The 12,611-nt window shown below is 43.0% G+C and overlaps 1 protein-coding gene across 1 annotated transcript in view; it reads left to right on the top strand.

Moving 5' to 3' along the window:
* The first annotated feature begins 232 nt into the window (after positions 1-232).
* PPM1L (protein phosphatase, Mg2+/Mn2+ dependent 1L) overlaps positions 233-12,611 on the top strand; it is a 219,662-nt gene continuing 207,283 nt past the window's right edge. The window contains exon 1 of the mRNA XM_083177845.1: positions 233-1,173. Within this exon, the coding sequence (XP_083033971.1) occupies positions 775-1,173 (399 nt within the window). The 5' untranslated portion in view covers positions 233-774. The remainder of the gene's footprint in view (positions 1,174-12,611) is intronic.

Genomic DNA, 12,611 nt, shown 5'->3' on the forward strand with positions numbered 1-12,611 from the left:
GAGGTCACTGTGACATCCTCCCACTGTATGTGGCACCTGTGAAGGGCAGAGCGGCTGACATAGGGCTACACAGAGAGCCCCATGCAGCTGGTATGAGAGCAGCTGAGGTCCCGGCGTCCCCCGGGTGTGACAACAGATGCCGGGCACTGCAGGGGGCGGGGGGTCCCAGTGTCCCGCTGCTGCTGCCTGGCAGCACACAGGCTTCTGTCTGTCCCTCCTCGCTCGCAGTGTTCCTGCTTGTGGTGGAGCGTACCACTATTACCGCAGTGCGGGGGGGAACCGGGCTGCAGCCACTTATCAGCAGCCCCGTCGCGTAGATAAATCCTTGCGGGCAGTAAGCAAGGGAAGCCCAGCGGGCGCACACACCCCACAGCCCGCCTCAGGAGGGTGACAGACGGCTAGCAGGGGACGGAAGGCCTTATCGCCTACAGCGGGTCCGCCCCCCCCGTGTGTGCGCAATGAGGTGCTCGGTGTGGGGGAGACAGAGAGAACAGCAGCCGGTGTCTGCACCTTCTGACAGCTCTGTAAGGTGCTGCTGCTGCTGCTGAGCAGGGACCGGAGCTGTCCGCCTGCTACCACTGCCCAGCCGAACGCACCAGCGCCGGGCACCCCCAGCCGTGGGGACACCAGGCAGCCTCTGCCCAGCCGGCTGACACTCACCGTGCCCCTTTGTGTGAGGTGTTGCGGACCTGTGCCCCCCTGCCGGGGAGGAGTCCGGGCAGGGGTGAGCCTGGCATGCAGTGATCGCCCTCCCCTGCCACCCCCGGGACACCCATGATAGAGGATACCATGACTCTGCTGTCTCTGCTGGGCAGGATCATGCGCTACTTCTTACTCCGGCCGGAGACCCTGTTCCTGCTGTGCATCAGCCTGGCGCTCTGGAGCTACTTCTTCCACACGGACGAGGTGAAGACCATCGTGAAGTCCAGCCGGGACGCCGTGCAGATGGTGAAGGGGAAGGTGGCGGAGATCATGCAGAATGACCGGCTCGGGGGGCTGGATGTGCTGGAGGCGGAGTTCTCCAAGACCTGGGACTTCAAGAGTAACAATGTGGCCGTGTACTCCATCCAGGGCCGGAGGGACCACATGGAGGACCGCTTCGAGATCATCACCGACCTTCTCAACAAGACCCATCCGTCCATCTTCGGCATCTTCGATGGTCATGGAGGAGAGGTATGGGGCAGCAGGGGTCACCGGCTGTTGTGGGGACACTACAAAGCTCAGCATGCCCTGCCAGTGCCTCCCCATCAGCTGGTGGTGCCACAGCAGCTCCTTGTCTTAACCCCGCTGCACTGTGGCACCATGCTGGACAGGAGAGGTGGCACTGGCAGGTGGCATGATGCTGCTGCATTACTTACTGTCCACCACAAGTGCAGTTGTTGGATTGGGGGCAATAGTGATGTAATGTGTCCTATACCATGGTCCAAAATTATGTGAAGTGGCACCTCGGGTTGCCCCAGGACACTTGCAGGGGGTTACCTGGTTGGTGGACCAGAAACAATTCAAATTATTTATGGACAAAACTAGTGCTCCTGGCTGCCAGTCATAAACTGTGTAGACAAGCAAAGCAAATCCTGTCCCTCACCACATATTTAAACCTAAGGATGACCTATAACCACAATTTATTCAATTTAATCATTTTCTAAATTTCTCAATAATCAACTTTTGGGTCACAGGGCACTGTGGAAAAAATGATGATACTCTAGGTTGCCTTGATTCCAAAACGTTTGAGAACCACTGGTCTTAATAATGTTATATTATGGTCCAATGCAGCTGTGGAAGACATCGGTGTATATATACAGTATACTGTAAGTTCATGCAAGAAACAACTGGTATTTCTGTGCATTGGTGCAGTAGTACACGTGCAGTAAGTACAGGACACTGACAAGCCCTATCAGTTGTATCAGTTGGCCAATTCAAACGTTACACTGAAGACCGGCAGCATGTCAATTCTGGAGATTTTGAACAAATACATCCTCCAGTAGCACTCCGCAATAATAATAATGGTCACGATGCAGAAGTAAGGTGATAAACATTTCGAATATATATTTTATTCGTCTTCAGGATTAATATAAATAAAAACATAAAAATATATTCAAAACGTTGATCACCTTCTGCATCGTGACATTATTATTATTGCTGAGTGCTACTGGAGCATGAATATGTACATGTTCCTGATTTGGCTCATGAAGGAAGGCACTAGCTGAAGTTGACATTGTATCCTGAGTGCTACTTCACGCAGTATATATAGATATATATATATATATATATATATATATATATATATATATATATATATATATATATACTTGTAAAATCCCCATTGGTTAAACATGAATATATTAATGTCGTTTCTAGTCTCTTACTATGACTGTACCACAATATTAATGTCTCACAGTGTGTGCATGTGTGTGTTGCTACTAGCAACTTTGCGGCTAACAGCTAAGATACTGATGCCATTATTAATTTTTTTTACCAAGCATTGAAGAGCTTTGTTATGATTTGTTTGATGTAAGCACAAACTATATAATTCACTGTTGTGTCTGCTGCTCATATAAAATAGGTAATACTGCAGTAATCTTAAAAAAACAAACAAAAAAACAAAGATAATTATTAACTTTGCTGGCTCTCATTTCACAACAGACTTGTGACATTTTTTTCCCATAAAAATATGACTCTATCAGACACATCAGTGTTTATAGGGATATAGTCCTCTCTAAATGAATGCAGTAGATTTATTTATTTAGGTTTGCATCAAAATACCAACTCCGTTGCCATTACATGCCAGTGGTGCTAAGTATGTTGAAAAGAAAAAAGTCAGCTTAGTTTTTTTGTATATTCGGTATTTGCATTGAAACTTTATTTAGGTTTATGTGGATACATGATATAAATGTGGGCGTATATCTCAACAGTTATTTATAAACAAAGTATTACTGGTCTTAATAGAGCTGTCGTCTCAGGATAATATCTAGACCAAATCATTAGCTTCATAGTATTCTCTGCATTCTTAGATTTTTCACACATAAAAGGCTGCATTGTGTAGGCATAAAATGTATCACTGTCTCTTACATTTGCTAACTGTACAAGAACGCCTCCAGGGTGCTTAAATATGAAAATGACCTTCTTAAACAATAAGCTAAAGACTATTCTATGAACCTGGCCAATAAAATAGTTATACTCTGGCAACAGACAGGGTAGACTGATGATTCGTTATGTCATTTCTTGGGAGATTTTCATAAACCATTAACAATGCATGATTGTGTATCATTAGCTAGACAGACCAAGTTATTTGCAACAGTGACCCACAAAAATGACGAGTGGAATATTTCTGTAGAAGATAGACCTCTGCTTGTCACCAGATACAAAAAGCCATAACTCTGCCAGGTTATGTGTGACTATATATTGTAGATAATAGGATTTTGGGGATTTCAAATGGAATTCAATCAGAAAAGACTATTATTTTTAACTCCAAATATCCTTAGAATTGAACTTTATGAAAAATACAGTTACTTGTTACCTAGCACGGCGCTAATCGCATACCGTACTTAGTGGTGTGCGATGCGATATTCCCGTTAAATTAACAGGAGTGCTTGTACAATGAAATATCGCATAGCATTGCATGCCAGCAAATGGCATGCAATGCAATTTTTAATTGTACAAGCACCCTGATGGATGCTTACAATGTTAAATGCACCCTCATTGTCAACGCCACCCCCACTATCAACGCCAACCCGAAGCGTGGCAAGCGCAGCGGTACGCGCCCTCCGACCTTACATGTCCTCCGAATACATGTAAAATAATCCATGTTCGCTCTCCACGCTTCGGGCTCGCTGCGCTTGCCACACTATCTAAAATCAACTTCACGCCAATGTGGATAGTGGGGGTATGAAAAGGTCGGAGGACACGTACTGCCACCCCTCGCGGGCACGATGAGCTCGCCACGCTTCAGGTTGGCGTTGATAGTGGGGGTGGCGTTAACAATGGGGGTGCATTTAACATTGTAAGCACCCATCAGGGTGCTTGTACAATTAAAAATCGAATCGCATCGCATGCCGCTATATTGCATGCAATGCGATACGATCAAAATCGGGGGCGCCTTGCTAGGAAACAAGTACCAAAATACATTATATTCTATGTCTTATTTTACCTTGAAGTTTTAATTTTAGATACATTTTTTTTCCAGACACTTGTGGGTATATTTACTAAAGTGCGGGTTTTTAGAAGTGGAGATTCTGCAGCAACCAATCAGATTTCACTTATGTATCGAACACTTTCTGGAAGTTCTGTCTAGCAGCAGAGTTCTTTGAATATGCTTTTCCATTTGTGATGCTATATATGTAATGGCTGCTTTGGCCAACCTATTTCAAAATCAGTTGGTCAGCCATACACACAACCAGATGTACCAATTGACAGGATGTCTATAATTAAAGTTCACCTATTCCAAGTAGTCTACAGCAGTGGTTCTCAACCTCGGTCCTCAAGAACCCCCAACAGTTCATGTTTTTCAGGGGTATACGGTCATTGGGTCGACACCATTAGTTCGACATGCAGAAAGGTCAAACATGGGTCTAGGTCAACATAACATTAGATCGACACAAGCATTAGGTTGACATGGACAAGGTCGACAGTCAAAATGTTGACATGGGTTTTTTTCACTAGGGAGTGGTGGAAGAACAAAATAGTGTGCCAAGCGTAGCATGGCAAGCAAATGCAAGGGGATGCAGTGCTACGTTTTAGTGTCCATGACGACTGTGTCGACATTATGGTCAACAGTGTAAAAACACCATGTCGACCGTTTGACTGTCAACCTTGCCCATGTCGACCTAATGCTTGTGTCGACCTAATACCATGTCGACCTTGACCCATGTTGACCTTTCTGCATGTCGACCTAATGGTGTCAACCCAATGCATGTCGACCTTGATGGCTAACCTTGGAAATCCAGCTGTTGTTGAACTACACATCCCAGAATGCTCTGCATCAGATTTAGCATGGCCAAGCAAAACTGAAGCAGAGCATGCTGGGATGTGTAGTTCAACAACAGCTGGAGTGTCAAGGTTAGCCATCAAGGACCTAATGGTGGAGACCTAATGATCCATACCCTATTCAGGTCTCCACACAGAATCACAGGTGAAATAATTTTCACCTGTGTCAGTGAATAATGAGTGTAAACACTTTCCAGGTTACCTGGAAACGTGCACTGTTGGGGGTCCTTGAGGACCGAGGTTACACTGCATTCTTATCTTACTAATGTGGTTAGAATTCCAGCCACAAAGGCGGGCATACATCACAGGAAAGTAGGGAATTGAGTAAAAAAAAGGATTTGGCATGAGGCTGTCTGTTATAGGTATGGAGGGGTGGGGTCCTGGGGTGCACACCAATTGAGAGGTGCGACCCTGCGGAGACCTTTCAGTAGAACTGCATACAAAGTCAAAGTTGCAGGTGCACAAATCAAACTCCCAATTTAATGAATATTGCAATAAAATTTTGCATTTTTAGCGAGGTTCTTCGCTTATTTATGGCCATAAGTAACGGCTTGCCCTTATAGGTAACGGGACTGATCCTGTGTATAGTGGTTACAGCACATTAGACTGTTACTTATGGCAGACTGCTGTATTTGGCAGGAAATCTGAGAATTTGGGCAGCAGGGTTGTATAGGACACAGGAGATTATTAATATATAGGCACAGACATGATGGGCATGCCACTGTTAGGAGCCTGGCTAGTAATTGGCACATGTGATAGCATGGGATGTGCACATTAGACTCCCATATGGAACATGACTTGACTCAGTTGTCTTGGAGCTGCTATGTATGCAATATTCAGGTAGCCATGAGTCTAATACACTGAACACAGGGTGATATTGGTGGCTATCAGTAGGATGCCATGATGGTACAGCGATTAAATGGTTGTCATGTAATTACTAATGTTGGCCCAGGGTCGTAGGTGGGGGGCATCGGACTGTGAGGGGCATGAGGATGTTAATCAGGGAATATGGCTGTTCTAGCTCTATAATATTGTAGGGAATGAGGAATTTATGTTGGGTACAGGGTACTGTGCTATGCACACGGATGCTGTTTCTGCCATAGGTCTGTGAGCGGTAGACATGTGACTGCTGCAGACATAAGACTTTAAGACTTGTATTGATCAAAAGATTTGTAATTGTGTGGAAAGGATTCTGGTGGGAATAAGCTTTGCCCACACTAAAAGCTTAAATGTGGCTTCACTGCTATAGGGCTCAGTGATTCAGTGGGTAAGGTGTGTAAATGGGGGGCATGAGACTGTACAGTATGTGGTTAGCTTTATGGTAAGATGTACTAATCAATGAAAGAGTGAAGTTGCCCATGGCAACCAATCAGCTGCTCTGTATAATTTTATAGTATGCAGATTATAATGTTACTTCAGTTCTGAATTGTCATGTGCAACTTCTCTTCTGGCTCACTATATATGGCACTTTATTGATCTACTATGCATTGTTTCCCTTACCTTGCACTTTATGAAATGGTTTGCAATGCTCTGCAGGATGCAGTACATATATATTTTTCCATTTTATGTCTCATGCATGTTAAGTAGCTATGTTTCTAAAGTACCCTGTTATATGCGTACCATGTTCACAGGGGTGTGGATCAGTTGGTCACCAGCAAGTTGTTTGACAGTCATTAGGTCGACACCATTAGGTTGACATGCATTTAAGTCGACATGTGTCTAGGTCGACATGCAAGAAGGTCACCATGAGTCTAGGTCGACAGGGTCATTAGAAGGGTTAGGTCGACAGTCAAAAGGTCGAAATGGGATTTTTCACAGTTTTTTTACCCGAATGTCGAGACAGTCTACATGGGGCACTATTTTATTCTCCCACCACGCCCAAGTGGATGGTAGGACATGAAATACCGCCTGTCGGCTCAAAAAACCTGTAAAAACCCCATGTCGACATTTTGACTGTAGACCTAACCCATGTCGACCTAATGACCCTGTTGACCTAACCCATGTCAACCTTCCTGCTGTGCTCATTGCAATATGTTGTTTTGACATTTTGAGTAAGCATAGGTGCACGCTCTATACCAGATAACTGCTGACACAAGTATAGTAGTATGACACAGATGTAATGCAGAACTTGGGAGCCAGTCAGCTAAGGCATAAGCCAGTGGGATATATAAAAGAAGCCAGATGTACAGTACATCCCTTGGCATCAATATCAAAGTTAGATGCCTACATTATTTACCTGCATTGTTTCCAGCGGCCTGTGATGTCCATTGAATGTATACTATGGGCAAAATCATTCATACAGGGGGAAAGATACTAAAAGATTTGAGTTCTATTTCACATGGGATGTTGCTCTGGGCAACCTATCAGCATCTACTTCTTATTTATTTATAACCTTCTAGAAGATAATAGATCATATCTGATTGGCTTCCCATAGCAACATCCCAGCTGAACTGAATAGAACTCCAATTTTAATAAATTTTCCCCACATTATTTAGTCACACATGAACTGTCCGAGAAGACATAAAAGGCGATTGTTGGACATTAGTTGTTCTGTGCTGATCTGCTTCTTCGCTATGCGATTGCTGATAATTTTGTGTCTTTTGCGAAATCACATTTTATTTGACCAGGTGATTTCATTTCAGGAAACTTTTTATCAGAAGAATGGGAGGATTTGGCTGTGAAAAAATTGGAGCCATTATTGAAGCTACCTAAAACCTTTGCACAAATTCCCAAATTTGTTTAGCTCAACTGCCTTGAACTATTTATAACGGAGGAATTAAATTATCCCTGAAAAATGTGATTAGCCCCCGAAAATGTAGTTGGTGTGAAAGGTAACCTCGGGTTATAGTGCCTGCGGCTATTTAGTTAGAACCCATTTTTCTTGCCTGGTGAATGAACTGTTAAGGGATGTAACCCATAGAATGCAGGATAAGTTCCTAGAGCTGTGTTAACAATGGAATTTGTTTTCGAGTCGGCTCAGGCTCAAAACAAAACAGAAATGCCTGTGAACCTCAGCCCGGTGGTTGCCTTCGGGGCTAATTGAGTAGCCCCATTGCTTCAATTAGCTTACAGTCAATTATAGCAGTTAATTGATCTCCCCTCCATTTGAAGAATTAATTTTCATGGAAATAGAATTGAATATTTAAAGTGATTGCGTTAATTATTAAGTTAGTAGTTACTGAATGGATTGCATTGGAGCTTATAAGCCTGTGCGTATAAGAAGTGCGTCGCGTGCTACAGGTAGCAGCAGCTGATGTCCCAAAGCAAGATGCAGCACATATCGGGTCCGATTCTGGATCACACGTAGTGATCTGAATTCGGCCCCTGCCCCGATAGTGCAAACCCCGACTGCAAACGGCCGCAGCGAGTAACTCACTTGCTGGGTAGTTCGCAGAGGGGAGGGGCGGAAGAGGGCGCTGGGCCATGGGAACACCCAGCTTTTTATGTTCCTCCCCATGAAAACTCTGGGCATTCTCATGGGTACGCGGGCGAGCCGGGGGTGAGTGGCTGACACTTGCCCTCTCTTCGTCCCAGCAGCTGCAAATAGGTCAGTTGGGACTGATTTATATTTGTGAATGAAGGAGAATTAATTTGATGGTTGGCGACCATCAAATAATTTCTCCTGCAGCGGCGGTGTGCCAGGGGATGTGTCTTCGTGTGAAGCTAGCGGCTTACCGAGCTGATTAGAATCAACCCACCCCCCCCCCCCCCACACCCTCATTCTCTGTGTCAGTTGGTGGCTGTGCCAATTGCATCAATACTTTTAAACTGTTAATATAATTTATACAAGGTTTAATTGATGTCTCCGATTTGGTTGTTAACATGTTTTAAGTAAATAGCTCATTGTGAAGATATAAAGTTGAAAGTTCTGCATTCAAAGCCAAGAGTTGGAGCTTGGATATTATTGCTTCGTCAGCAGAGTTAAAAATATCATTCAGCGCTCCGTAGTGATCAGATATCTTGCAATGTATGCTTGTTTTGCAGTTCAGATCAATAATGTTTGTTCATATTGTCTGTGAGACACATCCTATTGTATAGGCATTTTATGTTTGCTTATTAGCATTGGAGCCCAAGTTCCGGGCTATTTAAAGAAAATGGCATCTGAAGAAGGTCAGTTTGATCCCTCAGGAGGCATTTTATCTTGCACCAATAGACATGGTTCAGTAATGTACATTGTGGTCATTTGAATTGGTTTGAGTTGTTACTATAGCATTGTTATAAGAATGATCATTTAAGTCCAGGGTTTCCCAAACCCAGTCTTGACTTCTCATTGGAAACTCACAGGCCAGACATTAGGGATATTGTTGATTCAGCACATAAATAAAACGGAATAAATAAGCCACCTGTGCTGATGTTTGGATAGCCTTAGTACCTGGACTGGGAGTGGTTGGTCCAGGAGGACTGGGTTTGGTAACCACTGATTTAGTACAATAAATGAAAGTCTGATACACCAACTGTTAGGTTGCTATGCAGGGGCGTAACCAGAATTTGCCGTCGCCATTGCAGCATTTTAAAGGTGCCCCTCCACATTAGCTCTAGAGGGACACCTCTCTCCTCCTCTTCATTTTATGCCCAATAATATTGCAGTAGTTCTTGTTGTGCACCATACATTAATGGTACCCTAGTTTATTTTTATCCCAATAGAAATGCACTTGTTCATATTATGCCACTCAGTGCCACCAGTTCCTATAATGCCATATGTAATTCCTTCCAGTTAACAATATGCCACATTGTAGTGTTGCAGGTACACATGATGCCACGCAGGGGGCAGGGCCAGCCAGCTCCTGTCTGACTGGGCTACTTCCTAATGTAGGGCATTCCTTTTTGAGTGGGGGTGATATTAATATTAGCACACGGGATCTGATTCAGTCCTGTTCATACGAGTCTGAATTTGGCCCCTTCCCCGATGTTCGGGGTCTGCACATGCATAAATCTGCTCATGCACAGACCACCTGTGAGAACGCCTTTGGCTAGTATCACACTCACCAATGTGTTCGCACTGTCAGGAGAGGAAAGGGGGCAGGCAGGGGGTTGGAGCAGGGGAACGCCCAGTATTTTATGGGCGTCCCCATACAAACACTGGGCGTTCCTCTGGGAACACAGGTGTGTCGATGTATGCTCAAGGCAGGCAGCTGACGTCACATGATGCCAGTGCCCATCCCCAAATTTGGAGATCAGCAACCATTTGAAAAGTATTGACTTACTCTTCATACCAAAGGCTTCAGAAATCATTGGATGGTCAGCGACCATCCAATGATTTCTTCTTTGCTCGGCCACATGCGAGGGAAATGCAAATGCGGGGATTGCCGCAGCAAGGGGGAGCGGGCGTTCGTGCGCCATATAACTGTTAGCTAGGCTGCAAACATACGCAGCCTAGCAAACTGGTCGGAATCAGGACCAATGTCTGTTTCTGGGAAATTGTAATATTGGAGTTTAATTACTGTCCCCCAACTTCACAAAGGCTATAAACAATTTAAAGCCTACTCTCTGGCCGTGCTGGGCTTACTGATGTGTTCAGCTGAGTCAGGGAGTGTTTGTAGAAACAGATTAGTGTGGAGAGTTATTGAGCGGGAGAGTGCCACTGATAGGTCCCTCTTTTTAGCCCCAGGCAATTGGCTAGAACCAATTTCTAAATGGCATTTTCATGCACTTCTATAGAATCTGGATCCTAAGACTCTGGACCAGTGTTCCCTCTAAGCTGTGCGCGCGCACAGAACTCGATAAGCGTGCGCACAGACATTACAACAAAGCGCACAAAGCAGCAGTGGTCCCTTTTTGCAGTTTTGGACTCAATTAATGTGTGTTTCACCCATTAACTACATTGCGTGCTGTGTTTTGAATGTTTGAATGTTTAATATCATTTTGAAGTAAAGTTAACACAAATGCTGAACGTCATTTTCCAGTTATATATAAGTGACGCACAAAAATTAAAATTTCCTTCCAAAGTTGCAAAGCCCAAATCTTTTGCCGCACACAGCCGTTGTGAAATTAGAGGTAACATTGCTCTGGACCCATAGCAATGTCATCTCTTGCACCCACTATAGTTACTACCATGTTGATATGCATTATAAATGGGATACTTACAGATGACCTTCGGTTTCTGATGCCGACATCAGAACTCAGCTGCCGGGAATCCTGAAAGGGGTCGGGAAAGTATAGTAGCTAAAAAACAAAAATGAAACACGCTAGTAGAAAAGATCATTTTAATTTATACACACAATTAATAGAAAAAAAGATATATAATAATAATTCTTCCGTCCGGTTCTGAAGATTAGAACAATATCACATTAGTGCACAGCTGTAAACTATCAATAAAAATCCATAATTACTTCTTGTCAAGGTGCCGCTAAAGATTACAGATTACCTTTAAATCTATTTCCAATTTTTTTTTAGTACTATGCTTGTTCTGCCGCTTTAAAATGTGATCAGTCACACAATATATTATATTATGTTATATAATTAAGATGCCCTATATGTATAGATATTTTTTTAAAGCAGTTAGTATGGCTTCCGGAGGTAAGTATTCCTTTAACCCTATGAGTGCCAAGTGAATTTGTCAATTTGCCAAGCAAATATTTTTAGTCATCATAATGACCTGTATTGTTCACGTTTATATATAGGAAATCTAATCTTTTTTTTTTCCCCAAAACATTTTTTCATTTGAATTTATATAACAAATGTGAGCATTTTTTTGTGGATATTTTGAACATCTGTCACAGAGATATTGGCACTCAGGAGGTAATTTTGATCTGTTTGCTCAGTGATGTTTTGTCTCTGTGCATACACATTTTAGGGTGTTTCCCTTGAAACTTAGATTTATATACAATTTAACATAGGTTGATTCCATATATATTTATTGGACGCCGGCAGGTTATCCTGTCTGTGCTCTACCTACAGGCAGCATCTTCTTCTTTTTTATACGTTGGATTTACAATACAGATAAAGGTATGCATTATGTTTAATGAAATCATGCCACCTATCGATTAAACCTCAATCACAATAGTTCCAAAATATACTCCTCCATGGTGAAATATGTGTTGGTCTTTCTCCTTCTTCTCCCTCTCTAACCTGTTTGTGCTCATGATTTTCGCTCTGTTTGAACCTTAAAATGTTTTGATGTATCACCTACTGTGAACATTGTATTTACATCACTGTATCATAATTTGCAGTCTATCGATTCATCTTTGCCCCTGAGGAAGTCATGATAATGACGAAACGCGTTGGGATCCTTACATCAACCGATTAACATGTCATCAATTTGCCAAAAGATATTGGAATATCCATTACACATATATATATATATATATATATATATATATATATATATACATATATGTGTGTGTGTGAATATGAATTGTACTTGGTTTCATCTTGCCCAAAGGGCAATTTTTATGTCCTTTTATATGATAATAATCTTTTAATGTATTAAACATTGTTTATATACAGTTGTGTAATAATCTCTTAGCGCCCTCTGAAACTTCTTTTTTTTTTTGCATATCTAAATGCTGGATTCTGTCTAACAGAGAATCCTTCAGAGGTGCTGCTCTATAACTTTTGAGCGCAGGTTGGGGAACTCTCCACATTTATGCGCATGTGCAGGCTTTGTGTGTGAACATACGCGGTGACTT

Source organism: Crinia signifera, chromosome 3 (genome assembly GCF_055691185.1).
Source record: "Crinia signifera chromosome 3, ASM5569118v1, whole genome shotgun sequence".
Lineage (NCBI taxonomy): Eukaryota > Metazoa > Chordata > Amphibia > Anura > Myobatrachidae > Crinia > Crinia signifera.